Source organism: Limtongia smithiae (genome assembly GCF_038497785.1).
Source record: "Limtongia smithiae strain NRRL Y-17922 unplaced genomic scaffold V1518scaffold_1, whole genome shotgun sequence".
NCBI lineage: Eukaryota > Fungi > Ascomycota > Lipomycetes > Lipomycetales > Lipomycetaceae > Limtongia > Limtongia smithiae.
In genome coordinates this window covers 2,435,098-2,459,954 of record NW_027117622.1, presented here as the reverse complement: position 1 = coordinate 2,459,954, position 24,857 = coordinate 2,435,098, and the positions used below count along the sequence as shown (strand labels likewise).

Below are 24,857 nucleotides of genomic sequence, written 5' to 3'. Positions count from 1 at the left end.
TTAATTGTGCAATAGTAACATTGATTGACATGACTTGACAAGAAATTTTCTGCGGCCCATCTCCACGGTATGATAACGTAAGTCACCAATCTTTGAAGTACGTCGTTCCCGTCTTCGTTCTTCGTCTGTCACACGCCACGCGCATCGCTTCTCCCCATATGCGGCTTGACTAGAACACTTCGGGGGCTCAGCAGCTCTTCGATCACGAATACGCCACCCCAACGGTCTCGTAATTCACGATGAGTTATCCGAATCCTTCCCGAGATGCCCGCACTCTGGTTGTCCTGCAGGCGCCGAGCTGCTTCAATTTGGTGCAGGGTTCCGCAAGGTTCGGAGAAATGCTCGTGCGCTGAGCCAAACAGATAACCGAGCGATGAGACACGTGCTGCGCCAAACTGCAAACTTCAGAATCGTACAATCAAACCGCAATGTCCATTCATCGGTTCCTCTTGCAGTCGAAATGGCGGTAGTTGTCTAACTATTCAGATGCTCCAAAGACATTTCACCGTCGTAGTAAATGGTGTGTATTTGCATGTCGTCGGCAGACTGAACGAGTACGCCCCCTGACTCACTGATTTTCTGCGGCAGAATGACGTAATCTAGAGATCGAGTTTGTAGGATTGGTTCGCTCTATTATTCAATTCGCTTTTTATTTTTGAAACAGATAACAGAATAAGCATAAAGCAGAAGAAAAGCAATAAAGAACGAGAGATGCTCTGCGCGAGAATCTGAGCTTTCACGCTGAAGAACGCCTAAAAAATACGAGTCGGACGTCGGCTCCAAACTTGCTCCGTGCAGTTCAGGGTTAGGGCGCGCACTTCTGCTCAATACATCAAGCTTGACAAACCTAGGGCTTGATCCCGCTCAACGCGGCAAGTCCCAAACATCCCACGGACTAGTTGGAAACGGGCACGAAAGTACTTTTTACGTGCAATTTTCAAACGGACCTTCAGCTCTTCTTGTTCCGGTTTCAACGAGCTGTGGATCAACGGAATTATGAACCATCAACGATCTAGTACAGTCAACAGTCTTCAGTCTATGGACGACGCTTCTCAGCTGCAGTGCGATAGCAGCAGAGATGGTGGGTACGATCAATATGGTAGCATCCGGAGAAACCGCGTGTCAGGTCGGAATGCACCACCGATCCACCGATCGTGGCATGACACGAAATGCAACAATGCTTCGCAGGAATACCAAGCGAACAGCAGTTTTGGTGGGAATAACAGCTACCGGAAGCAGAGTTACACACGACGCAAAGATTTTGGCAGATTCAATACTGTGCAGCACAAAATGTATGCGCGGCATGATTCGTTTGGATCTCAGAAAGACGGCGATCTGTTTGGAGACTCGGCGGATGTGATCTACGTTGGGCATCTAAGTGCAAACACGACAGACTCCGATCTGTATCGGTTATTCAGTCCTTACGGTTGTTAGGTTTGGTGCTGTCGAGAAGATACTTCATACTAATATACCATCTTTTCAGGCAATATCGTCGACTTGTCACGCCGTCGGTCCATGCCTCCAGGATCATCACCTATGTATCCTAATATTTACGCTTTCATCCGCTACACGGATCCGGAATCCGCATATGCCGCAATATCTGAACTCGACGGTACTTTTCTCGGGGGCAAAAGAATGTAAGTGTGCCGATCCTGGCGGTGTGCGTGTTTCAGTTCTAATTTGTCATGATAGCGCCGTACGCACACGACAGTTTGGGCTAGCAGCTAACAGCATCCACTCGGATCCATACCATAACCCGCGACCAACTGTACAGCAGATGTTTGCACGGCAGCAAAACCAGTCGCCTCAAATTGGTGGTGACCCGTCGCCGCGACAGATGTCTGTTCAAGACACAACAATTGTTAGCGAGCAAGCATCAGAGACGACGACGCAGAACGAGGACCATTCATACGAGAACAATTCTGTTCTGCAGACTGTTGTTGTGCTGTCGAATTTGCCCTTTGAAGTGACGCCGGAGGGGCTGTATAAGATTATGTCTGAATATGCGAATGTCTTTAGTGTTCTGATTCATGATCAACCGGATGAAAATGGGAAACGATATGCGGATGCTGTAATTTGTACGATGGCAGGCGCTCGTCAGGTAATGTTGATTGAGCACCGGTTTCTGATAAATACCCTATTAACGAATTCATATGTCAGGTTTGTGAGATTTTTCACGGCGAAGATATGCAGGGACATCTACTGGACGTGAGAATCAAGGCACAGATACCCGCTCAATATGTACCAATGATCTACTGGCCTCACGAGTCGGCTGGCGGTGTTCTTCCACCATTTGCTGTAGGCCCGCAACGCTACGGAATGATATCCTCCATGCCTATGATACCCATGCAGCAATATGACATGCCAACGTACCCGCTTCTGTGGAACGCAGCGACGGGGAGTTATGTGTCGTATCAGGGGCCGCCACCTGCTATGCCGCAGACCTATGATCCATCATTTTTTGCCGGAGATCAGCCAGGTTATGGATCTCTGCCGCCTGTTACATCTGTGCCATTGGACGTACAACAGCAGATGTTGATGGCAGAATTACGGGACGCGAACAGCTCACGCAGCGAAGCTCTGCAGCATTTAGTCCAGAATGACGTGCGGCAGGTTATTGAGCAGTTTCCGATGAACAACGAGCAATTTGCCCTGAACGAACAATACAGTGTGAACGAAGCGCCTACCCTGGAAGAGTTCGTGGCGCCGGTACTGTCACGTATGCGGTCAAACACAGTGGATGTTGACAGTGATGGACGACCGATCGTGACTACGCCGTTTAGCTACAGTTATGGAAAGTCCAGTCCTATCACACGGAGCCGGTCGGCATTGCTGGAAAATGGTGACGAGTTGAGAAATCTTTACATCAAGAATCTTGACGAACGATATATTACTTCGACTGACGATTTACGCGCACTATTTGAGGAATATGGGGAAATCGAGTCGGTTAATTTGATCACGTATCCAAACTCGTCGCTGTCTCGTGGATTCGGATTCGTGCTATACAGATTCGCGGATAGTGCAGCAAAGGCGCGAACGTCATTGGACGGTAAGATGATCGGCACGAAGAGAATCCATGTTTCGCACGCCGAACAACGCGAGGGGCGACATCTGAGATTTGCGAAGGATGCAGCGCATCGTGCACGAATTCCGCGGATCACAGCGATGCCGCCCGTGTGCTTATCCGGGAAGTTTGACGCATTGGTGAGCACCGCCGAAGCGCAGATGGAGCTCAGCGAGAAGAAGTTTATTGATAGCACGCCGATTAAGGAAAGCTCGAAGAAGTCTTCAAAGCACAGAAAGGCGGAGGCTGCGAGGATCGAGGCTGAGCAATCAGTCATTACAACTGCGATCAAGGAGGAATCTGCATTAATGGAGTTCAACGTCAACAAAGAGCATCGTGAGGTCGTGTCGAAAGAGGTTTCGAAGGAGATTAATAGCTGCAAAGACGAGGTCGAAGCACTGATGATCGCTGATGTCCAAGAGCCGGATCAGGCAATGGACAACAACGAATCTGTTGAAATATCTCCACTGCCAACAGAGGAAGAGCCGAAGACAGAGTGTGGCAACGAGAGTCGTCTAGCAGCAAGTGCGAGCAACTGCACTTTCCTCAGCCTACTGGAAGGCACCGACAGCGAGAAGCAAGAGACAGAAGAAGCTGTACCAGTGCTCGCTGCCGAAGTGCATGCTGCTGAAGAGAGCTCACTTGTCTCGGAGAAGTCATTTGTCATCCACGAAATTGAGAACACAACGGATGAGAATCTCGAGGCGATCATGGCGTCTATTTCACAGATTTCCCTGGCAGACACGGCGTCGGATATGGCTAGTGACGTGGCCGATGCTGTTGGTATAATTTCAAAGATATCGCTTGTCGTCACTGCTGCCAACGAGACATGAGATTCTGGTGTTCAGACTGGGTTGCTATTTATAATTAGAGTCAAAAGTAATGTTAGCTTGCGCATGTTTACGATGGTTAATCTACACATTTAGTGAAGAGTAGAAACGGAAGGGGTGTTATCTGTATTTCTTAACTAGGGTATATAAAAATTAGTATAGTTTGTGTTACAGACTGGCCATCTCGCCTTCGATCCAGTCTTTCAGACGGTTTCTAAACCAGATTAAGCTGCAGCACGATGATTCTGGGGAAGATGATTGCCTACTTACTTAACAAAGTCATCGAAATCCCAGTCAATGGTCTCAAGTCTATCAAGCCGGTCAATCCAGATATAACAGTGCGCATCGACGGTGCTGCCGTCGGCTGCGACGACTACTTTGACCTCCTGCCGCTCGTACTCATCACCCTCGAATTCGTCTAACCGGGCTAGATGCACGTCGGATACGTTTTCGACGAGTACACCAGCTATCGAGGACGACGCAGAGGGTACCGCAGCGGGGTATGCCTCACCGACAATGCGGGAGCGGGAGAAGTTGGGGAGGATGGCGGGCTGGAGAGAAATGGAAGAAGCTGCGGGGAGGTCGGCGAGGCCGTAGAGCACGCGCGCGATGACCTGGGGTGCCATAAGGGAGCCGTAGCTGTGGAGGTTACCATTTCGTCATAGTAGCGGGTTACATTATGAACAAGCACGTACCAGAAAACAGAGTTGACGGTTGTCATACTGGTGGCGATAGCGGGGTGGGCCGGGGAGCCCTGGGAGACGCAGACTCGAGATGGAGCGATAAGGTGCGTTACCTTGACAACGCGACGGCAGCGCGACGCGTGCTCTGGCGTTTGTTTGTAGGTGTTACCCGGACCAGGTCCCGTGGGACGTCGCTGGCGGCGCGCGACAAAAAGCAACGAGCGCAAACGGCGGCTTCGTGTCTTTGTCGTCTCTACTGCTTGAAGAGCTCTTCTTTGACACCGTTGTGTATTCCACCACTCGTACTTGCACGCCACTGCTCTACGATCTCTAAAACCGACGCGACGATACACTCCAACATACACACGTCCGTGGTGCTCTACACCGCCGCCGTCGACGTCGTCACGCTCGTCTCATTCTGCACGTGTGCGCTCCACCGTCCACCTCGCGCCACTGTTTCCTCGGCTACGCCTCCGCGCCAACGTCGTATAATAATAATACCCCCACGCGTCACTCGCCGCTGACCCGCATGCTGCAATGGCCAGCTCGCCGCAACCGACTCCGAAGCGATTCCCATGGCCATGCAAGGCGCTGTACTCATGGTCCGGGGAGGAGGATAGTACGTCGCTCTTCGAGGCTTCCCTCGCACTTGCTTTACTGACTTGGACGCGTTTTGAACAGCTGATCTCGGATTTATTGAAGGCGATATCATTGATTGCTTGAACCTTGGAGATGGACAATGGTGGCTCGGAAAGCTGCGGCGTAACAACGTGCGCGGGTACTTTCCGTGCAATTTTGTCACCTTGTTGTACGTGCACCTCGCGCAAGCAAGTGTGCAAGGGCAAATGCTAACCACGTATAGGGACGATCCAAGCCCAACTGTACCCGCACTCTCGCGATCAGTCTCCCCGGCTCCCTCCCAGAAATCGCCAAGATCCACGTCGCCCGCGCCGCAGCACGACGTCATTCGCGATTCGTACACGTCTAGTGGATATTACGACACGAAAACAGGCGTGTATCAAAATCTCGACTATGGGTCCAGCGACCATGAAGACGACGGGAACTACGCGTCGGCGCCGCTACCGCCACCACACAAAGTTGCGTACCGGCCTAAATCGTCCCTCTCGATGCGGTCAACGCGGGAGCCGACAGCTGGGTATGACGACGACGAGGACATCGCCAAGAGCCGCCCAGTGTCGCCGATTCATCTCGCGATGGACGACGTCATTGAGGCGCTGCGGAAGATGGGGACAGAAGACTTGCCGGTCGAACGTCACCATATCAGGCCATCAAGCGCACATACTATCAGACGACAGCAGTTAGAACGCGAATCTAACAGCAGGCAGACGGCGCGCCGGTCTATGCTACTTGACTCAGACGAGGATGAAAATCAGAGTCCACGTCCACCGTTTGTGAGAAGCCATACCGAGGGTGTTCGCACGCGCAGATCGCTGCTGCGACCGAAGAGCACACTTGGCATTCACATCGGGCGTGACGAACTACTACGGACGGACTCTACAGACTCGCATAGCCTGCACGGAGCCAGGAGCGTAGCGCTGTTACGGACATTGAAGCGGTCTAGTACAGTGAAGACCGCGTCGACGGCTTCGAATGGCGTGTCAGTGACAAGTCATAGCACAAACAACACTGGCCTCACAGATATCAGCGCCACTTCTGCCGGCAGTCTTGCTCGGCGGAGAGCGATCAATCAGCTACTTTCCAACGAAACATCTGCACCGGTGTCCTCTCCAAAAAGCTATGAAGTTTCTTCAACTAAGCCGATTGTGCTATCGGACGCGGCATCAGAAACGCGCAGCACTAGCGATTACAAGTCAAGCATACCGAGCTTGAAGATGAAGAAGAGCGCCTTTTTCAGCAAAGTAAAGTCGTCGTTTGGCAACATTTCAAGTAATTTATCAAATGCGTCAACCATGTCATCTGCTTCAAAGGGATATTCAGCAGGATTGTCTAGTCAGACATCGTACAGCTCCGCCAGCTATCAGCCTGCTCAGTCGAATGTGAAGGACCCTATGAGCGCGGCGTGGATTCATGCCCAGACCGGATTGCATCGCGCAAAGTCGATGAGTCAGAACGAGCGGGAGGAGAGACGGCGGAGACATCAATTAAATGGCTACACAGTGTCAAACCCGCTGAATGTGTTGTATGACAGTGTCGACGGCGACGAAGGCGCAGATGGGGAGCCGGTTGGTGATGGCATGGATGTGTCGAGTAAGTGCATCGTACATTCGTGACAGTATATTTACTAACGAGATTTAGAATTTCACTTCATGACGTTGGATAAGTCAGTACGGGGGATTTCGATACCGTCTTTGTCGACACTGTCGTCATTTACACAGACAGTTCTATGTCGACCATACAAATCCGACATACAGCGTCTGCGGGCAATATATATATTTTGCACGGAGCGAATCATCTGGCATTATGGGTCAGCGATCGATGACGAGTTCGAGGATGTTGTGTATGACGCAGCGCGGATATTTCAGACCAAGGAGGCCAACGCGGACGAGATGGCGGTATGCTTTCAGGCCATGTGCAATTTAGTGCAAATTCCGTGCGAAATAGTACGAGGATACCTACGTGCGCCGGGCGAAGTTGTGAATTGGAAGTCAGCGCGTATGAACCACACATGGAACGCGGTTGTCGTGGACAATGAGTGGCGACTGGTTGATGCGTCGTTAGCGAGTCCGACACATCCAAAGCGGTCACTGTACACCAATGACGGGGCTGTGGGAATGATGGCGGAGGACTTCTACTTTTTGGCAAAGCCGAGCGAGTTGTTGTTTACGCATATCCCGAAGTACATGGAGCAGGAGCATGTGGTGCCGCCAGCGGCGCACCAGGTGCTGCTGGACCTGCCATCGATATGCCCCGGCATGTTCCGACAGCAACTGTACCTATCAAACTTCGACACGTCGCTGCTGCATATGATTGGAACTGACGTGGTGCAGGTTGAGATGCTTGTGCCGGCGGACGTTGACTGCGTGGCTGAAGTGGAGGTGCGCGGATACTGCGTTGATGCGGACGGCGACTTGATGGAGTCAGGGGAGGTACAGCGGCTTCCCGCATTGGCGCAGCCATACTGGGTGCACGGACGGCGTGTGTTCCGGACAAAAGCGGTGCTTCCGACGGGGGAGAAGTCTGGTGTGCTGAAGATCTACGCGGGCCGACGGGGCATGATGCAGTCAGCGCACGATAGGGTGTACCCTCTCGCCGTGGCACTTCCGATCACGCACGAGGGTAAGAACGCGCCGTTCAACTTTGTGCAGATGCACCCGACACCACAGGCCCAGCGGTACGACGTGTACGTAGTGCAGCCGCAGTGTTTGGATCTGATTGCGGGGAGCACGATCATGTTTGACGTGAAGCAGTTTCCGAACAACGTGGAGTCGCCGGTATTTTCGCCGAGCAAGCAAGCCAAGTTCGCGATCCAGTCGCCCTCGGGAAAGATTACGAGGCTGACGGCGCGGGATGACGGGGGCGACAACGTAAATTTGACGGGAAAGATTTCGTGGGAGGCACTGCTCGTGGTGAACGAGGTGGGCGTATACCGGGGTTTGATTATGGCGGACCGCGGCACGGCGTGGTGCATATTTGCGGAGTGGCAGTGCCAACAGAATCTGCCGCATTAGCGGTCATATTTTGGGTAATAATGTCGTGAGATGGCTAATGATGTGACATAATGGTTGATGTAATTGTAAGTAACTATTGGACGCGGAAAGAAGAGAAGAGGAAGATGATATGGATGCCCTGATTGGGAAGACGTATCCTGACTCGTGACAACACCACATCTCGCTAACCGATGCGACCCCTGACTTTATCGCCTTGACTCCGAGCCCGAGCGGAGCTGGAGTGAAGGAACTTCTCCACACAATCTGCACTTGTTTGATGGAGTCGAGAAGATGCAATTATTCTGTCAAAATCGGAGTGATTCTCAGCTGGTTAAAAATACACGACGGCCGAGAGATGGTGATACAGGTAATGGCAGACATGTCTCTGACGTGCCAACACCGGTCGTGATCTGGTTCTGTGATCTGGTTCTTTGCCGCGAGCAGCGAACAGCAGTGAAGTGCGCCTTGTAGACACTGTTAGACGGATCGAGAAGACATTAGGGCATGCCCTGTTCGAGTAGAGCGATCCAGCGACGACGATCGCACGAGATGAGCGGGGCGCCGTCGCAGTCCCAGAAAGGACGCCCGGCGCGGACAGAGGGATGGTCTGGTAAAGACTGCCCAAAGGGGGCATTCGCAGCGAGGAGGAAGTCTGGCAGCTCCTGCGCTGCAAGCACGCGGAGGACCGGGCTGGCGGCTGCGGTTGTTATACAACTACACAGAAAGATTACAAGCTCTACGCGATTGACGCTACAGGCCAGGATGGGGTGCGATCGAGGATCTGGAGGTTTGGTGAGGTCGCGAAGAAGGTGAAGGAGCGTGCGGACATGGCTGCCCGAAGTGGCTAGCGCGAGAGGACAAGCGTTTCCCGCTCCGCTTTCTTTATATCTCGCACACCGCCCTTCCTCTCCTCCGCACTCTTCACCACTACCACTACCGTTATGCTCGAACGGCTCTCCCAGATCTCCTCCCACGCCCGCGCGGCTCCCGCGCCCGCTGTCGAGCACCCGCTTGACCCGCTCTCTGCCTCGGAGATCGCGGCCGCGTCTACCATCGTCAAGGCCACTTACCCCGATAAGGTCCTGGCCTTTAACGTCATCTCTCTCGCCGACCCCCGCAAGGCCGAGTTCCTTGCCTGGGAGGCCGCGCCGGCGACCACGCCTAAGCCTGCACGTGAGGTCGACATCGTTGCGCTTGAGGCTGGTGTCTCCGGTGTGTGGGAGGGCATCGTGAATCTCACCACTGGCACCGTCGCCTCGTGGAAGAAGGTCGACGGTGTGCAGCCGATCTTGACCGTCGACGACCTCATCAAGGTCGAGAAAGCCATCCGCACTGACCCCAAGGTCATTGAGCAGTGTGTCATCTCCGGTATCCCCGCCGATGAGATGGACAAGGTCTACTGCGACCCGTGGACCATCGGCTATGACGAGCGCTTCGGCACCGAGCGTCGTCTCCAGCAGGCCATCATGTTCTACCGCGCAGACATAGACGACTCTCAATACTCGCACCCGCTCGACTTCTGCCCGATCTTTGACACTGAGACAGCAGAGATCATCGCCATCGACATACCCGACGTTCGTCGGCCCTTGTCCAAGGCGCCTCACTCTAACTTCCACGGCAAGGCCGTCGAGGCCATGGGCGGGTACCGTGACAACGTTAAGCCGATCTTTGTAGAGCAGCCAGAGGGAGTGTCGTTCAAGATCACCGGCCGCGAGATCGAGTGGCAGAACTTCAAGTTTCACGTGGGATTTAACTACCGCGAGGGTATCGTTCTGAACAACATCAGCTACACCGACAAAGGTGTCGTGCGTCCGCTGTTCTACCGCATGTCGCTGGCGGAGATGGTTGTCCCCTACGGCAATCCCGACCACCCGCACCAGCGTAAGCACGCGTTCGATCTCGGCGAGTATGGCGGTGGCTATATGACCAACTCGCTTGCACTCGGCTGCGACTGCAAGGGCGTCATCCACTACATGGACGCCGCGTTCCCCGACCGCTCTGGTGAGGGCATTGTTTTGAAGAATGCAATCTGCATCCACGAGGAGGACGACGGAATTTTGTTCAAGCACTCCGATTTCCGTGACAACTACGCCACGTCTGTGCTCGCCCGCGGCGTCAAGCTTATCGTCTCGCAGATCTTCACTGCTGCCAACTACGAGTACATGATCTACTGGACTTTCCATATGGACGGCACGATCCAGCTCGAGATCAAGCTTACTGGAATCCTGAACACCTACATTCTCGCTGACGGTGAGGACACGCGTGGATTTGGTACTCGCGTTTACCCCGGTGTAAACGCGCACAACCATCAGCATTTGTTCTGCCTGCGCGTGCACCCGATGCTCGATGGCGAGGGCAACTCGGTGCAGATGGTGGATGCCATGCGCTCGGAGGCGCCCGTCGGCTCGAAAGAGAACTTCTACGGGAATGCATTCTACCCCAAGGCGACCGTGTTCAAGACTGTGGGCGAGTCGATCACCGACTACAACGGCGCGACCTCGCGCACGTGGGACATCATCAATCCGAACAAGAAGCACCCGTACTCCGGCAAGCCCGTGTCGTACAAGCTTGTTTCCCGCGAGACTCCCCAGCTACTTCCCAAGGAGGGATCGCTGGTGTGGAAGCGCGCTGGCTTTGCGCGCCACACCATGCACGTCACGCCGTACGTTGACCGGCAATTCTACCCGGCGGGCATGTATGTCCCGCAGACTTCTGGCGAGCCGTCGCGCGGCCTGCCGGAGTGGATCGGTGACGGCAGCGGCGCAATTGAGAATACGGACGTTGTTATGTGGCACACGTTCGGCATCACCCACTTCCCTGCACCGGAGGACTTCCCGATCATGCCCGCGGAGCCGATGAGCTTGCTGCTGCGCCCGCGCAACTTCTTCCAGCAGAATCCCGCGCTGGACGTGCCGCCGTCTTACATCATGACCACCTCGCAGGCCATGGTCGCAGGCGAGCACGACGTGACCTCGTTGACTGACAACGTGTCGCGTCTTGCGTTCGGCGAGACCGCAGCGGCAGAGGGCAGCAGCTGCTGCTCGAAGTAGGACAGAAACGATGATAATTTAAAACGGTTGCTTTTTGATTTGGTGTTTATTTAACGGGGAGATATATACACGACATAATAAGAAATGGAATGAACAGTAGCTATGTCTTATAAAGCATGGATGGGGTTGAGTAAGCGGCGCAACAACTGACCGCCAGGAATTGAGTTCTCGTGCGAAGTTAATTACACATCGCGACAGTTGGGGTTCCGCGAGAGCACCATTTCATACTCCACCACTCACGACACCAAGTGATATAAAAAATGGCCTCGTTAATTGGAAACGACACGCCATACCCCCCCGCGCTTGACGCGGAAGCGAGCGAAGCCCTGACAACCGCGCTGCGGGACTGGGCGTTGACCCACGGACTGGTTATCCGCGCGCCGGTATCCCAAGGTGCGCTGGCGGACGAAAGCGCGCTGTACGTGCCGCACACGCTGTTTCCGTCGCCATTCCCGCGGCGATTGTTTGACGAGGCACGGGGAATTATGGTAGCGTTCAATGAACTTTACGTACGTGTTGCGGACGATACTGGGTTCATTGAGGAGATCACGGCAGAGTGAGTACCATGTTGTTTGTTCGTGTGAGATGGAGTACTAACAGCGCGCATGCAGACTCGCGGGCGTTGACGATTTCGTCGAAGGACTATGGAAAGTCTACAAAGAAGTCCAAGCCGAAACAAACGGGATCCCTACACAACCTCTCTCGCTCGGCGTGTTCCGCTCAGACTACCTCCTCCATGTCCCGACGCCGACCACGCCGCCGAGTCTGCGCCAGGTGGAACTCAACACGATCTCCGCTTCTTTTGGCGGTCTCAGCTCGCGTGTGGCAGATGCGCATATTTTCGCGCGTAAGGCGGGGCTGTATCCGGAAAGTGAAGTGCTGGTAGAAGCCAATATGCCCGAGAATCCGTCTGCACGGGGAATTGCACGCGGTATCGCGTGCGCACACGAGGCGTATTGCGCAGCAGCGGGCGTGAAGGGGACAGACGCGATTGTGCTGTTCATAGTGCAGCCTGGTGAACGTAATGCGTTCGATCAGCGCTGGATCGAGTACTACCTCTTGGAGGCACACGCCGTCCGTAGCGTGCGCGCGACTATGTTCGACATCGACACCGACGCGACCGTGGACCCGGTGACAAAGAAATTACACTACAAAAACCACCCGCCGGTATCAGTCGCATACTACCGCTCAGGCTACACGCCGACGGACTACCCGCCCAACGACCCCGCCCCATGGCGCGCGCGCAAGATTGTGGAGTTGTCAGACGCGGTCAAGTGTCCGACCCTTGCGACACAGTTTGCGGGTGCAAAGAAGGTGCAGCAGGTTCTTGTGGATCAGAGCGTGCTCGCACGGTACACGAGCAGCCCGGAGACGGCCACCGCGCTGCGGGCAACGTTTGCCGAGATACTCCCGTTGGACAAGGACTCGCCCGGCGGCGTGCGCGCGCGCGAGTTAATACGGGCCGCGCCGCAGAAATATGTACTCAAGCCCCAGCGCGAGGGTGGGGGTAACAACGTGTACAAAGACAAAATCCCGGGCTTCCTCGAGTCACTCCCGGACGAGTCGTACTGGAAGGGATATATCCTCATGGAGCTCATTGAGCCGCCCGCGGACGTGACGAACAGCATCATGCGCGCGGGGGATGTCAAATCAGGACCGGTTGTTTCCGAGCTTGGCATCTTCGGCTGTGTGCTGTGGGACTCAAGCACGCATGAGGTGAAAGAGAATTTTGAGGCTGGGTGGTTGTTGCGCACGAAATTTGCCGAGTCAGAGGAGGGCGGAGTGGCGGCTGGATTTGGAAGTATTGATAGCGTGCTTTTGGTGTAAGTACTTGCATGGAGAGATGAATAGATGTGCGGATGACGGGATAGTGAAACCAAACTGCAGGCGTGGAACATAGTTACCACATTAGGAAATAAGTAAACACACGCGTCCGATGTCGCGCAGGCCGAATCGCGACGGACGGCCACCAACGGGCAAAGTTCCTATCGTAGATAACGACAGATAGACCATCGACTCCGTCATTGACTGTAGAACAAGCATACGACGACCAGTCCAGCTACGAACAAGTTCTACGATGCCGCCTGACACTGCAGGCGCGAGCACCGCTCGCAGCCACTGTCGCCGCGTCGCGGTGCTAGTACTGCTAATTTCGCTCGTCAACGTGAATCTGAACTACCCCCTCTACGAACCAAGACGCTACGCGTCCTCCGCAGGTGGCGTGCTCGTTGAGAAACGATACATCATCAGCGAACCGACGGGCATTGAGCCCGGCAGGATCCCCGTCGCCGACCACGGACACCACGCCATCGCAGCTCTCCCGGTGTTGGAGCCACTCAACATCACACTCAATGCAAGCAGCATCTTTGCAAACGCGACCGCAGCAAACAGCACAGCCACGCTAGCCACCAGCGCGTTGCTCCCGATCACGCAGACCACCGACAGCCAGTCTCGCACGCGACGCAGCGCGCTCGCCCGAGTTATCGTGCCGCTTAGTATCATGGGCGCATTTGGTCTGGCAGCGCTGTGTATCGTGGCGTATTACAACGTCACAGGCCGTGCGGTCGACACGTGGGCTGACGCCTTCTGCAACGCGCTGAAACGCCGGCGTTTGTCGCCGTCGGTTGGTACCCCCCGAACATGGACGGACGATGGGTACCCCACGCCATCGACCGGAGACGGCGACGGCGGCGCCATCGCAGCGTTGAAAGGCGGGCGCGTGCAGGTGACTAGTGCGCAAGCGGAGGAGGAGATGGAGTACATCCTCCCCGACGGCGATCTTGGCACTGTGCGCCGGGACTTGTTCAGCGACAAGGACTTTACCAGGTGCGTGTATTCGGAGGCGGAGAAGAAGGACGAGACGAAGGCAGCAGAACACGAAACGATGGCGGAGAAGGGCGGGGAGGAGTGACGCATGGATGCGGACGAGCGGGGCGGCGGGGCACAGCGCAGGACAGAACGGGACAGCACGACGACGAACTGCAGATCAGAACGTGGCGACTCGGTCCTGCGGACGCGTCGCGCAGCGCCCGCGCCCGCCACCGGACCGGACCTGCTCCGTTGCACTTGTAACGTGATTGGTGGGGCTCATTAGTAATACACATAATATGCAAGCGAGCCAGTCTGACAGCGGCGATAGCTGCGGCGGTGATCATGTGGCGCCCGTTGCGAACACTTCCGGCGGCGAGTGGGGAACTCCGGGCTGACGTCACAGCGCATTGTTCGCCGTCCTGACGGCGCGGCGCGGAGCGCGGCGCGGAGCGCGCTCCTGTGCAACTCGGATCCTCGGAGGCGAAATTGTGGACATGAACTCGTTTCTTAACAATTATTCCTACAAAAATATGCAGTCCTCTGGAGATCTAAGAGGCAAATCAAAAACAGACGGCTAAACTCCCAATGTACGTTAAAACAAAACAAAACAAAACAAAACTCCGGTGTGCTTAGATCTTGGTCAGCCGGCGCTGGCTGATGTAGTGCGGGATGTCGGTGAAGCCGGTCTTGGCCGTGACCGTCCGCTCCTCGCGGTCCTCGAGATTGACGTAGTCCCGGCGCGTCTTGCCGACGTACACCTGCCGTGGCCGCGAGATCTTGTTCTTGCCCGAGTCAAGCTGCTGCTTCCAGTGCGCGAGGTAGCCGGCCACGCGAGGCACGACGAACAAGACGGGGTAGAAATCCAGCGGGAAGCCCATTGACTTGTAGATCAGGCCAGACCAGTAGTCGACGTTGGGAAACAGTTTGCGCGAGGTGAAGAACTCGTCAGCCAGGGCGGCGTCCTTGAGAGCGATGGCCACCTCGATCAACGGCTCACGGCCGCACACGTCGAACACCATCTCGGCGACCTCGCGGATGACGCGCGAACGCGGGTCGGTCTCCTTGTAGACACGGTGGCCAAAGCCGAACAGTAGCTCTTTGCGCTGCTTGACCTTTTCGAGGAACGCGGGCACGTTGTCGACGGTGCCAATCTTGGAAAGCATGCGGATGACAGCCTCGTTGGCGCCGCCGTGCAGAGGACCGTACAGCGCGGACGCGGCCGCGGCAATGCATGAGTAGGGGTCGACCAGCGACGAACCCACGTGGACCATGGCAGCGGTGGAGCAGTTCATCTCGTGGTCGGCGTGGAGGATGAACAGGATGTCGAGCGCCTTAGCGAGACGCGGGTCTGGACGGTACGAGTAAGGCTCGGAGTTGTGGTCCATCATGTAGAGTAGGTTCTCGGTGTAGGACAGATCCGAGCGCGGCGGGTTGAAGGGACGGTGGATACGGATGCGATACGCCATGGCGGCAACGGTTGTCGCCTTGCCGAGGATGCGCACAATCTGCTTGTTCATGAGCTGCTTGTCGTTGAGGTACAGATCCGAGCCCTGCAGCGCGGGGTTCGCTTCGGGCGCATAGGCGGACATGGCGGCGAAGGCGGTTATAAAGACACTCATAGGGTGAGTGTCATATCGCATCTGGCGGATGATCTGCTGCAAGTCCTCGGCGACGAAGTTGTGGTTCATGACCTCCCACGACCACAGGTCAAACTGCGACTTGGAGGGGAGCTCTCCGTACATCAGCAGGTAAGCGGTCTCGAGGAAGGTAGACTTCTCGGCGAGCTGTTCGATGGGATAGCCGCGATGCATGAGAAAGCCCTTGTTGCCGTCGATATACGTGATCTCCGAGGTGATCATGGCGGTGTTAAAGAATGACGGGTCGAGCACACGCAGCCCGTAGGGCGTGTCGTCCTCATCGGTGTCGGCGGTAGTCTTAGGCGCCTTGAGCTGTGCGAAGGCGGAGGCGGGGATAGAGTTGTGGGAGATATCGATCTCGACGGTCTTGCCGGTGCGGTTGTCGGTGACAGTGAGGGTGTTGCGGGGGACCGCGACACTGCAGAGGTCAGCGAAGTGGCGACAGGACGGTGGGGGTTGATAAGGAACTTACGAGGCAACTTGTTCGGAGGACATGGCGGCGGTATGCGAAGAGACTGTGGCGCGGTGCGGAGACGAGAAGACAGGAACAGGAGCAGGAGCAGCTGCTTATATATACGCGCCTTTGCGCGTGCCCCGCAGCGCGGACGACGGGGACGCTGCTGAGGCCAGCGCTGGCGACGCTGCCTGCGCCGCCGAACCCGCTTCTTCCTCGGCCCTGCCCCGGAGCGCCGCACGTGCCCCGCACCCCCGGCGCCGCGCACGTGACCGGAGCCCGCCCCGGACTCACGCCGAACATGCTTCCCCGCAGTCCCACGCCCCCGCTACCCCACAGCGCTCTCTCCTACGCAACGGCCCGACCCGGTCCCGGTCCCGCCGTCCGTCCAGCGCACCGGCTTTTCCCCGTCTGACTCTTCATGCTATTCTGCCGTCATACTGCTAGGCTACGTTCTCACAAGTACAAGCCCTCCAGGTTCTCCTCCTGCTTATTCTTCATCACGCGTTCCCGCGCGCTGCGAAAGTCCTGCGCCGTCACCTTCATGCGCCGCTCTCGCAGCGCAAGCAGTCCTGCCTCCGTGCAAATCGCCTTGATGTCCGCCCCAGACAGGTCGTCCTTCGCCCCTACAAACTCCTCCAGTTCCACGTCCTCTCCCAGTGACATCCGCCCTGTGTGGATCTGGAAAATCTTGCGCTTCGTGTTCTGGTCCGGGTTCTCGAAGAGGATCTTCCGGTCGATCCGACCAGGCCGAATCAGCGCAGGGTCAAGCGACTCGATCTTGTTTGTCGCCATGATGACTTTCACGTCGCCGCGGTCATCAAACCCATCGAGCTGGTTCAGCAGCTCGAGCATAGTGCGCTGGATCTCCCTCTCGCCGCCAGACGTAGAGTCATACCGTTTGGTGCCAATCGCGTCGATCTCATCGATAAAAACAATTGACGGGGCGTGCTCTGCCGCGACCTGGAAAATCTGACGGCACAGTCGCGGCCCGTCGCCAAGGTACTTCTGGATAAGCTCACTGCCCACGATGCGCAAAAATGTCGCGCTCGTCTGGTTCGCCACCGCCTTGGCGAGCAGCGTCTTGCCCGTGCCAGGGGCGCCGTACAGAATTACGCCCTTCGGCGGCTTGATTCCCATCTCCTCGTACAACTCAGGATGCGTAAGCGGCAGCTCGACTGCCTCCTTGATCTCCTGGATCTGCGACTCAAGACCACCAATATCTGCGTACGACTCCGTCGGCGCCTTGTCGAGCTTCATCACCGACACCATGGGATCAGTGTCGTCCTGGAGAACGCCAACAACGTTCACGCCCTTGTGGTGTAGTAGCACGGAGCAACCCGGCTCAAGCAAGTCCTTATCCACGAAACTCATGATTGACACATAGTATTCCGGTCCGGTCGTAGACGACACGATCGCGTGGTCGTCGTCGATGATCTCCTCCATCGTCCCGACTCCCATCGGCGTGCCTCGCATATCGTCAACACGGCTGCGCTCCTCAGCGACCTTCTCGTCCGTAGGCTTCAGCCGCTCCTGGTTCTGCACGAACTCCTCCTCTAGCAATAAGTGGTCTTTGATCCGCTCCATCTTCAACAACTTCAACTTGCATCGTGTGGTCGGATACACTGTCGGCAGCTTTGTCGTGCTGTCCGGGCCTTTGCGCTTCTTCTTGCCAATTCGCGTCGATGGTGGCGGCTCGTACTTGGGCTCTATTGTGTGTCAGCACGCGATCCAGGCCAGCGCACATCGTGTCCGTGGTACTCACTCTCGGCCTTCTATATCATGTTAGCACCATCCGAGAAGGATCTGTCAAATACACGACGCACCTTGTCCTTATCTTTGTTCTTGTCGCCATCTGGCCCGTTGTTGCCGGGCATCGACTGTCCTTGACCCTGCGCTTGGTTAGAATTCCATGGCGTCACCTTTCTTTCTCGAATCCCATCAACTCACCATCGTGACTATTCGCTCTGTGTGAGGCCCTCTAAATGTACGTGTATCTCGATCGGATCCGCGCTGTAGTATGCTCGAATCCAGAGGAAACTCGACGATGGACTTGTCCGTAGCAACGAACAACCCATAGTCTTCCAACCGCCCAACTCTATTCTACGGATTGATCACGTGATCTGGTTGTGAACGATCAACCCGCCGGTGCCCCCATCACATAGCAAGATTCGCATAAATTACAATATTCGCACTATCGACTCCGTCAAACGTAGACTACGAATCAAATGCTAGTCCATCCCATCCAGTCCAGTCCGATCCAATATGCCGCCACCACTACTCAACAAATGTACAAGCGCCGCATCTCTCAGCGCAGCAGGCGTTCCAGCAGCTGGTCCTCGGCGCCATCGGGGCCACCCGCGCCAATCTTCTTAATTCCTAGCTGGCGCATGGCCTCAATAATCTTGTCCTGCGTGAAGCCCATGTTCTCGAAGGACTTGACCGAGTCCCGATCGATGCCGTACTGTTCGAATACATCGATCTTCTTTGGCGCCGCGAAGCTGCCATCTGTATTTGTTAATACATCGCTCAACCAAAACCCTTCGGGGTAAGCTCGGCGTACCTGCTGACTCGGCGTTTGCGTACACCTTAGCCCAGTATCTGCGTACTGATCAGCCTTGATCATCACACGTACCACACGACCACATACCTCGCGGTATTGTCAAACCCTTTCCGATCCGTCAGATAATGCTTCGCAACCTCCGCATCCTGCGGGTCATTGGGTTCCGGCGTGGAAAGCAAAGACTGCAGCGATAGCAGCGACGACCGCAGCGTAAACACCGGCGACCACTTGTCCTTCAGGCTATTATAGAGTAAACTTGTAGAACTTTGCTAGAGTAATCGGGGTACGCACATATCGAGGCAGATCGCGCCGGTTTGCGAGGAAATGTTGGGGTGGTAGACTTTCGTGTCGAACTTCATAACCGGCGGCTTGAAGGGGTCTGCAGCGGTTAGCCCTCAAATCCCACGCATCGCTGTGCGCCCTGTGAACCTCACAATCATCCTGCAGGTGTTAGCAATGATCTTAACCTCTCATACTCCTCGGTACGCACAGGAATCTGGATATCGACTTTATATTGCCCTCCCGCATACGGCGTGCCAGGCGGGCCGGTGAAGTAGCCCTTGAGATGCGACAGGTCCGAGTCGTTGACCAGCTCGAGCTTGACGCCAGCTTGTGAGTCCGCAGTCACATCCTGGAGCTCTCGGCCGATTCTACGTGCGCGTGACATAATGGTTGTGGTGCGGTGCGGGGTGTAGAAGGGGTTGTGGAAGAGTGAGTTGCTCGGCGCGTAACGTGTGTCGACCGACAGTGCTGGGAAGAGAACGAACGTTACGTGCTCGTACGAACTTGCGCTCGCAAAAGACGACGGCTGAGAACTGGGGATCGACAACGAATAACTCGGTTGTACGAGCACGCAGAAGATATCCTGGTTTCGGTGCAGAAAGAGACAATCGTTATCCGCTTTAGAGCTTCACGCCAAAAGCTGTACTCCAGATTTGGATCGCCACGCTATTGATCTGCCGCCGCGAAAGCGACTTTGTATGCTGTGTCTCCCCAACTACCAACAGAACCCCCCTTCTTTATTTACGATATACTCTCTCCCGATTGCCTCAATAGAACCATGACCCACGATCGGGATTACAGTTCGCGGCACCGACAACCCCCGCTCCCAGAATCTTCTCGATCTCGATGCCGACGTTCGTCTCAACCTGCTCAAGATCATGCTCCAGTATGACTCCGGTCATGCTCGAGTTCTTCCAGCCCCGGACGTCGTCAAGCACTTGTGCCTGGGTCCTTTTGCCACTGGATATATCCCAGTCGTTAGAATCCCACGCCCACATCACCGGTGTTAATCCGAACTTGGCGACCACAGCGCGCACGCGGTTATCCATACCCCCGTACGGAGGCCTGAAATAGCGCGGCTTGATACCCGCAGTAACATTGAGTGCCCACAGGGACCATTGTATTTCCCCCGCTATCTCCTCGGTGGATAAGCTCGGCAGGTACGGATGCGAGTACGTATGTGTCCCTACGAAGTGGCCGTCCCCATATTCGCGCTGCAGAGTACTGGGGTTCTGAAGGACCTGTGCCCCGACGACGAAGAAACTTGTGCGCTTGTTGACGCTCGCGAAGTGGTCCAAGAGGGACGGTGTGAATGCGCCGGGCCCGTCATCAAAGGTTTGCACGAGAGCTGGGTGTATTAGAAGAGTGCCGATAGACGTGGGAGTGACTTACTTGTGCAATGCAAGACGTCGGCTGGACCGTTGCAGCTGATTTCGTCAGATCTGAATATTTTACTTCTGTACTCCACATACCCGCAATCAGCCGGACATTCTTCCATATAATTGCACGACTCGCCTTGATCTAGATCGCTTGTTAGATACCAGTATAACGATTCCCACCAATCCTCATCGCACCATATAGTGGCCCATAGGTGATATCGTCGATATCGACGCCAGCGTCTTCTATAAACGGCGGGTTCGAAGTCGGCCATGCGGTTAGCGAGGTCAAATCGGCGAGCCAGTCCGGAAATGCGACGCTTGAACTTGGTACTGTTTGTCTGCGTCGCGGCAGCTCCAGCGGCGGAAGTGGCGGCGAACCTCCAGGCGGTGGCCACGGTGGTGATGGACTTTGTCTCCGTCTCAATGGAGGGCCTGGAGGCGGAGGCGGCGGAGGCGGTGGAGGCGGTGGAGGCGGCGTAGGCGACGCAGGTGGCGGAGGCGGTGGCGGAGGCGGCGGCGGAGGCGGTGGTGGTGATGGACTTTGTCTTCGTCTCAATGGCGGACCTGGAGGCGGAGGCGGAGGCGGCACAGGCGATGCAGGCGGCGGAGGTGGCGCAGGCGGCGGAGGCGGTGGTGGTGATGGACTTTGTCTCCGTCTCAATGGCGGACCTGGAGGTGGAGGCGGAGGCGGAGGCGGCACAGGCGATGCAGGCGGCGGAGGTGGCGCAGGCGGAGGAGGCGGCGGAGGCGGCGGAGGCAATGCAGTCGGCGGAGGCGGCGGAGGCGGTGGAGGCGGCGGAGGCGGAGCAGGTGGCAATGGTGATGGCGGCCCTGGCGGCACAAGCTGCGGTAGCGCCACTGGATGTGCAGTCGCGGTTTGAAGCAGCGTCGCGACGACCACGATTAACGCGGGGAATAGCAATATCAACAGCATCTTTGCAGAGTACCGAATGAGCTGAGACATGGCTAGGCTGGAATATGTCAGTCAGCCTCTGTCGAGGCGATCGGCTACATATAAGTTTACAGTGCATGCACGTTGCGTGGGAAGACGCGTTCGCGGCTCAGCAACCCGAGAATACGTCATGGCGATCTCGTCGCGTGGGCGATGGGAATGCCGTAGAGTATCGGCGAACAGTTTCGACGCGACGGCGTGAGCGCGCTCGACGTGGACTCGCCGACAGTTCGCAGCAATAAGGTTTAGAGGTTGCAAATCAGGGTTCCAGCGCACGTCGTCACCCACCCTCACTGCGTCGACGTAGCTCGGCGTTGCGATCGCGAGAGCGTATAATAAAATTATGAGCCGGTTAACCAACCAAAATGACGAGTGTGTATTGCACTGAGAATGAATGTGTCGGTGCCGTGGTCGAGCGCCGAGGTTGAGAAGAGAAGGTCGTGCCGCACGGCTTGCGGTGGAGGCCGCGAAGAAGACGGCGCACCACTTCTGGTATCCAGAAGCGGTGATCTGAGCGCTCGTTTGCGAAGGAGCAAGTGTGACTGTCTCAGCGAATTATCGCGAACATGCTCACCACCGCCCGCGCGCCATGGAGTAGTAATGTAGCTCCCAGTCGTAGCGACGTAGTTACGGTGCGACCGCAAAGGTGCCTATGTGAACGCCGAGGATGCGATGACTGAGTCGGAGGAGGGCGGTATAAGCAGGACCGCGACGATAGAGATGGTCCGTGTGGCAGGGTTCGAGCGCCACGACGCGATATAGATATCAGCCGGCCTCCCCGGCATGCAGAGACTTTTCTCGTCTTCACGGTTGTGTTGTTCTTCGCTGCAATTTCTAGCCTACGATAATCATGAACGCTGCTAAGGTTGAATATAAAAGGTATGTGTCAATGTCCAGTTATGCATCATTCACCCGGACCGGATTGCAAGACTAACTCACATCTTCAGACTGGGCAAGTCGGGCCTCCGTGTGTCCGTGCCGATTCTCGGCATGATGGGCATGGGCTGTATGTTACTCTCTGTGTTTTCCTCGGAGCAAACGGTTTGCTGACTTTGGATATAGCCCCCACCTGGCAAAGCTGGTGCTTGAACAAGGAGCAGAGTCTGCCCATTCTCAAGCGCGCCTACGACCTCGGCGTTACCACTGTAAGCACCTTCGCTCGTATGTTCTAGTTTATCGGTCCTACTAACGCGCGCAGTGGGACACCGCCAATGCCTACTCCGAGGGCGAGTCCGAGCGTCTTATCGGCTATGCTATGAAGGAGTACAACATCCCTCGTGAGGAGCTCGTTCTCATGACCAAGATATACTACCCGGTCGCAAATGAGAAGATCGAGCCCTTTATCACGGACCTGTCCAAGCGACCGGAGTACGTCAACCAGCTCGGTCTATCCCGTGGCGCGATTTTCAAGCAGGTCGATGCGTGCCTCGAGCGCATGCAGACCGATTACATCGATCTGCTCCAGATCCATCGCTATGACAAGAATGTCGAGCCCGAGGAGGTCATGGGCGCGCTGAACGATCTCGTCAAGTCCGGCAAGGTCCGCTATATCGGCGCGAGTAGCATGTGGGCGTATCAGTTCACGCAGCTGCAGCATGTGGCCGAGAAGAATGGCTGGACAAAGTTTATCTCCATGCAGGACCACTATAGTCTGCTGTACCGCGAGGAGGAGCGCGAGATGCATCCCTACTGCAACATCACCGGCGTCGGCATCATCCCCTGGAGTCCCCTCTTCAAGGGCCTCCTCGCCCGCCCCTCCTCTGTCACCGACACCCTTCGCATGACCACTGGCACTGGTGCGCTCAAGACCCCTCCCCCCACTGTGAAGCCCGAGGTGAAGGAGATCATCGACCGCGTCGAGGAGATCTCCAAGAAGAAGGGCTGGACCATGACCGAGGTCGCGCTTGTCTGGATCATGTCTAAGGTCACAAGCCCCATCGTTGGCATCAACAGCATCGCTCGTCTTGAGGATGCCATTAAGATCAACGGCAAGGAACTTGCTGAGGACGAGCTCAAGTACCTCGAAGAGCCTTACCTTCCCAGACCTATCATTGGCCACTTCTAAACGCCTCACAGCACTTCCATAATCAAAACTAGTGTATCAATTTATTGCGAGTCTACACTTTGAGGCACATAACTACTCTCTTCTCAGCGTCATCCACGTTTAAACGTGGCCCATAATCTTCCTTGGCACATACGGCTCCTCAAGGAACTGGATTTGCTCATCAGTAAGTTCCTTGCCGTTGATCTTAATGGCATCCTCAAGACGAGCGATGCTGTTGATGCCGACGATGGGGCTTGTGACCTTAGACAAAATCCATACGAGCGCGACTTCCGCCATGGTCCAGTCCTTATCTTTTGCGACCTTTTCGACGCGGTTGATGATCTCCTGGCTCACAGGGTCGGTAGCTTGCTCGTTGATCGGGCTGCCCTTGATAAACTCCTTGCGAACCGTGGCGACAGACAACGGATGTGCGAGATGGCCGCGGCCGAGCGGACTCCAGGGAATAATGCCGACGCCAGTCAATCTGCAGTATGGATGCATCTCGCGCTCTTCTTCGCGGTACAGCAGGTTGTAGTGGTCCTGCATCGCCACGAACTTCGTCCAGCCATTCTTCTCGGCCACATGCTGCAGCCGCGCAAACTCGTACGTCCACATGCTGCTCGCGCCGATATAGCGGACCTTGCCGGACTTGACGAGATCGTTCAGCGCGCCCATGACCTCCTCGGGCTCGACATTCTTGTCATAGCGATGGATCTGGAGCACGTCGATGTAATCAACCTCAAGTCGCGCGAGCGAGTCGTTGACCTGGTTGAAGATCGCGGCGCGGGAAAGACCATGTTGGTTGACGAAGTGCTTCGATTGACCGATATTGCTGCTGTCAACGCGGTTTGCGCTGGTCTTGTCGACGGGGTTGAAGCACTTTGTCATGATGACTAATTCGTCGCGCGGGATGTTGTACTTCTTAATAGCCGCTGCCACGATTTTCTCGGACATTCCGTTTGAGTACATGTTCGCGGTGTCCCACTAGTTCGCCTTTTAGCCACGCACTTGCCCGATATTTAACGTGCATACTCACAGTGGTGATTCCAAGGTCATATGCCTTCTTCAGGACAGGAAGCGAATCCTCCTCGTTGAGCACCCACGCGGCCCATTCAGGCGCTATAGTACAAGCATTAGACAACTATCAATTTCCCTAATCAGAGACAAGCTTATACATCCAAAGGTCATGCATCCCAAAATCGGAACAGATACTCTAAGCCCGGTATTTCCTAGTCTTCACCCATCCCGTCCCGTTAGTCTTCGTCTAGCCACAGTGGACACTCGAGCCAATTTACTTCTTGTATTGCACCGGCATTGTTTGGTGTAATTAACTGGTATCAAACGACAATCACAGAGAGAGTGTGTGTATACGAGGATCAGGTTGGATACTGACACCTGGGAACCCAGCGATATTCATTTATAAGCCAGTGTTTGGCAGCGGCGCACGGTCCATGACTTCGGATGCGGATATACTGCGGC

At 55.6% G+C, this 24,857-nt stretch overlaps 12 protein-coding genes across 12 annotated transcripts; 6 read left to right on the top strand and 6 right to left on the bottom strand.

The window, feature by feature from the left end:
* The first annotated feature begins 866 nt into the window (after positions 1-866).
* Positions 867-4,069, top strand: V1518DRAFT_410750 (uncharacterized protein). Its single transcript, XM_066902681.1, has 4 exons — positions 867-1,426; positions 1,484-1,637; positions 1,693-2,101; positions 2,161-4,069. Exons 1-4 carry the CDS (start codon positions 997-999, stop codon positions 3,895-3,897), a joined length of 2,730 nt encoding a protein of 909 aa, XP_066762651.1. The 5' UTR covers positions 867-996; the 3' UTR covers positions 3,898-4,069.
* Positions 3,898-4,691, bottom strand: V1518DRAFT_410747 (Butirosin biosynthesis, BtrG-like protein). The gene is made up of 3 exons (XM_066902680.1): positions 4,590-4,691; positions 4,165-4,533; positions 3,898-4,108 (listed from the first exon to the last, which is right to left on the bottom strand). The coding sequence occupies exons 1-3, from the start codon at positions 4,613-4,615 to the stop codon at positions 4,063-4,065; spliced, it is 441 nt and encodes a 146-aa protein (XP_066762650.1). The 5' UTR covers positions 4,616-4,691; the 3' UTR covers positions 3,898-4,062.
* A 75-nt stretch (positions 4,692-4,766) lies between these two features.
* On the top strand, positions 4,767-8,532 carry V1518DRAFT_410745 (uncharacterized protein). The gene is made up of 4 exons (XM_066902679.1): positions 4,767-5,196; positions 5,259-5,385; positions 5,440-6,806; positions 6,855-8,532. Exons 1-4 carry the CDS (start codon positions 5,115-5,117, stop codon positions 8,225-8,227), a joined length of 2,949 nt encoding a protein of 982 aa, XP_066762649.1. The 5' UTR covers positions 4,767-5,114; the 3' UTR covers positions 8,228-8,532.
* A 156-nt stretch (positions 8,533-8,688) lies between these two features.
* V1518DRAFT_410742 (copper amine oxidase) lies at positions 8,689-11,438 on the top strand. The gene has a single exon (XM_066902678.1). The coding sequence runs from the start codon at positions 9,148-9,150 to the stop codon at positions 11,254-11,256; it is 2,109 nt and encodes a 702-aa protein (XP_066762648.1). The 5' UTR covers positions 8,689-9,147; the 3' UTR covers positions 11,257-11,438.
* V1518DRAFT_57109 (glutathione synthase) lies at positions 11,387-13,208 on the top strand. Its single transcript, XM_066906628.1, has 2 exons — positions 11,387-11,812; positions 11,868-13,208. Exons 1-2 carry the CDS (start codon positions 11,517-11,519, stop codon positions 13,081-13,083), a joined length of 1,512 nt encoding a protein of 503 aa, XP_066762647.1. The 5' UTR covers positions 11,387-11,516; the 3' UTR covers positions 13,084-13,208.
* Positions 13,209-13,215: 7 nt separating this feature from the next.
* On the top strand, positions 13,216-14,354 carry V1518DRAFT_410740 (uncharacterized protein). The gene has a single exon (XM_066902677.1). It carries the CDS (start codon positions 13,334-13,336, stop codon positions 14,165-14,167), a length of 834 nt encoding a protein of 277 aa, XP_066762646.1. The 5' UTR covers positions 13,216-13,333; the 3' UTR covers positions 14,168-14,354.
* Positions 14,355-14,555: 201 nt separating this feature from the next.
* On the bottom strand, positions 14,556-16,342 carry V1518DRAFT_410738 (citrate synthase-like protein). Its single transcript, XM_066902676.1, has 2 exons — positions 16,177-16,342; positions 14,556-16,122 (listed from the first exon to the last, which is right to left on the bottom strand). The coding sequence occupies exons 1-2, from the start codon at positions 16,197-16,199 to the stop codon at positions 14,697-14,699; spliced, it is 1,449 nt and encodes a 482-aa protein (XP_066762645.1). The 5' UTR covers positions 16,200-16,342; the 3' UTR covers positions 14,556-14,696.
* A 223-nt stretch (positions 16,343-16,565) lies between these two features.
* Positions 16,566-18,212, bottom strand: V1518DRAFT_410736 (P-loop containing nucleoside triphosphate hydrolase protein). Its single transcript, XM_066902675.1, has 4 exons — positions 18,109-18,212; positions 17,985-18,050; positions 17,924-17,933; positions 16,566-17,867 (listed from the first exon to the last, which is right to left on the bottom strand). The coding sequence occupies exons 1-4, from the start codon at positions 18,109-18,111 to the stop codon at positions 16,615-16,617; spliced, it is 1,332 nt and encodes a 443-aa protein (XP_066762644.1). The 5' UTR covers positions 18,112-18,212; the 3' UTR covers positions 16,566-16,614.
* A 111-nt stretch (positions 18,213-18,323) lies between these two features.
* On the bottom strand, positions 18,324-19,637 carry V1518DRAFT_410728 (ubiquitin-conjugating enzyme/RWD-like protein). The gene is made up of 6 exons (XM_066902674.1): positions 19,212-19,637; positions 19,156-19,162; positions 19,013-19,100; positions 18,809-18,961; positions 18,722-18,759; positions 18,324-18,666 (listed from the first exon to the last, which is right to left on the bottom strand). The coding sequence occupies exons 1-6, from the start codon at positions 19,386-19,388 to the stop codon at positions 18,467-18,469; spliced, it is 663 nt and encodes a 220-aa protein (XP_066762643.1). The 5' UTR covers positions 19,389-19,637; the 3' UTR covers positions 18,324-18,466.
* Positions 19,638-19,728: 91 nt separating this feature from the next.
* V1518DRAFT_431127 (uncharacterized protein) lies at positions 19,729-21,628 on the bottom strand. Its single transcript, XM_066906186.1, has 3 exons — positions 20,578-21,628; positions 20,396-20,524; positions 19,729-20,351 (listed from the first exon to the last, which is right to left on the bottom strand). Exons 1-3 carry the CDS (start codon positions 21,344-21,346, stop codon positions 19,771-19,773), a joined length of 1,479 nt encoding a protein of 492 aa, XP_066762642.1. The 5' UTR covers positions 21,347-21,628; the 3' UTR covers positions 19,729-19,770.
* A 463-nt stretch (positions 21,629-22,091) lies between these two features.
* Positions 22,092-23,548, top strand: V1518DRAFT_410720 (NADP-dependent oxidoreductase domain-containing protein). Its single transcript, XM_066902673.1, has 4 exons — positions 22,092-22,213; positions 22,282-22,340; positions 22,397-22,479; positions 22,533-23,548. The coding sequence occupies exons 1-4, from the start codon at positions 22,185-22,187 to the stop codon at positions 23,397-23,399; spliced, it is 1,038 nt and encodes a 345-aa protein (XP_066762641.1). The 5' UTR covers positions 22,092-22,184; the 3' UTR covers positions 23,400-23,548.
* Positions 23,419-24,787, bottom strand: V1518DRAFT_410719 (NADP-dependent oxidoreductase domain-containing protein). Its single transcript, XM_066902672.1, has 4 exons — positions 24,674-24,787; positions 24,554-24,612; positions 24,415-24,497; positions 23,419-24,362 (listed from the first exon to the last, which is right to left on the bottom strand). The coding sequence occupies exons 1-4, from the start codon at positions 24,691-24,693 to the stop codon at positions 23,499-23,501; spliced, it is 1,026 nt and encodes a 341-aa protein (XP_066762640.1). The 5' UTR covers positions 24,694-24,787; the 3' UTR covers positions 23,419-23,498.
* Positions 24,788-24,857: the final 70 nt, after the last annotated feature.

Coding starts and splice junctions, on each gene's coding strand:
- V1518DRAFT_410750 (XM_066902681.1), top strand. CDS start 997: ATGAACCATCAACGATCTAGTACAGTCAACAGTCTTCAGTCTATGGAC. Junction 1,638..1,692: donor TTTCTCGGGGGCAAAAGAAT/GTAAGTGTGCCG, acceptor TTGTCATGATAG/CGCCGTACGCACACGACAGT. Junction 2,102..2,160: donor CGATGGCAGGCGCTCGTCAG/GTAATGTTGATT, acceptor TTCATATGTCAG/GTTTGTGAGATTTTTCACGG.
- V1518DRAFT_410747 (XM_066902680.1), bottom strand. CDS start 4,615: ATGACAACCGTCAACTCTGTTTTCTG. Junction 4,534..4,589: donor ACCGTCAACTCTGTTTTCTG/GTACGTGCTTGT, acceptor TAACCTCCACAG/CTACGGCTCCCTTATGGCAC. Junction 4,109..4,164: donor GATTTCGATGACTTTGTTAA/GTAAGTAGGCAA, acceptor AATCTGGTTTAG/AAACCGTCTGAAAGACTGGA.
- V1518DRAFT_410745 (XM_066902679.1), top strand. CDS start 5,115: ATGGCCAGCTCGCCGCAACCGACTCCGAAGCGATTCCCATGGCCATGC. Junction 5,386..5,439: donor TGCAATTTTGTCACCTTGTT/GTACGTGCACCT, acceptor AACCACGTATAG/GGACGATCCAAGCCCAACTG. Junction 6,807..6,854: donor TGATGGCATGGATGTGTCGA/GTAAGTGCATCG, acceptor AACGAGATTTAG/AATTTCACTTCATGACGTTG.
- V1518DRAFT_410742 (XM_066902678.1), top strand. CDS start 9,148: ATGCTCGAACGGCTCTCCCAGATCTCCTCCCACGCCCGCGCGGCTCCC.
- V1518DRAFT_57109 (XM_066906628.1), top strand. CDS start 11,517: ATGGCCTCGTTAATTGGAAACGACACGCCATACCCCCCCGCGCTTGAC. Junction 11,813..11,867: donor ATTGAGGAGATCACGGCAGA/GTGAGTACCATG, acceptor GCGCGCATGCAG/ACTCGCGGGCGTTGACGATT.
- V1518DRAFT_410740 (XM_066902677.1), top strand. CDS start 13,334: ATGCCGCCTGACACTGCAGGCGCGAGCACCGCTCGCAGCCACTGTCGC.
- V1518DRAFT_410738 (XM_066902676.1), bottom strand. CDS start 16,199: ATGTCCTCCGAACAAGTTGCCTC. Junction 16,123..16,176: donor TCCTCCGAACAAGTTGCCTC/GTAAGTTCCTTA, acceptor TGACCTCTGCAG/TGTCGCGGTCCCCCGCAACA.
- V1518DRAFT_410728 (XM_066902674.1), bottom strand. CDS start 19,388: ATGTCACGCGCACGTAGAATCGGCCGAGAGCTCCAGGATGTGACTGCG. Junction 18,962..19,012: donor GGCGCGATCTGCCTCGATAT/GTGCGTACCCCG, acceptor ACTCTATAATAG/CCTGAAGGACAAGTGGTCGC. Junction 18,760..18,808: donor GGGTTTGACAATACCGCGAG/GTATGTGGTCGT, acceptor ATCAGTACGCAG/ATACTGGGCTAAGGTGTACG.
- V1518DRAFT_431127 (XM_066906186.1), bottom strand. CDS start 21,346: ATGTCTCAGCTCATTCGGTACTCTGCAAAGATGCTGTTGATATTGCTA. Junction 20,525..20,577: donor CACCTATGGGCCACTATATG/GTGCGATGAGGA, acceptor CAAGCGATCTAG/ATCAAGGCGAGTCGTGCAAT. Junction 20,352..20,395: donor CGACGTCTTGCATTGCACAA/GTAAGTCACTCC, acceptor TAATACACCCAG/CTCTCGTGCAAACCTTTGAT.
- V1518DRAFT_410720 (XM_066902673.1), top strand. CDS start 22,185: ATGAACGCTGCTAAGGTTGAATATAAAAG. Junction 22,214..22,281: donor GCTAAGGTTGAATATAAAAG/GTATGTGTCAAT, acceptor TCACATCTTCAG/ACTGGGCAAGTCGGGCCTCC. Junction 22,341..22,396: donor CGGCATGATGGGCATGGGCT/GTATGTTACTCT, acceptor CTTTGGATATAG/CCCCCACCTGGCAAAGCTGG.
- V1518DRAFT_410719 (XM_066902672.1), bottom strand. CDS start 24,693: ATGCCGGTGCAATACAAGAA. Junction 24,613..24,673: donor ATGCCGGTGCAATACAAGAA/GTAAATTGGCTC, acceptor GGATGGGTGAAG/ACTAGGAAATACCGGGCTTA. Junction 24,498..24,553: donor GGGATGCATGACCTTTGGAT/GTATAAGCTTGT, acceptor CTTGTACTATAG/CGCCTGAATGGGCCGCGTGG.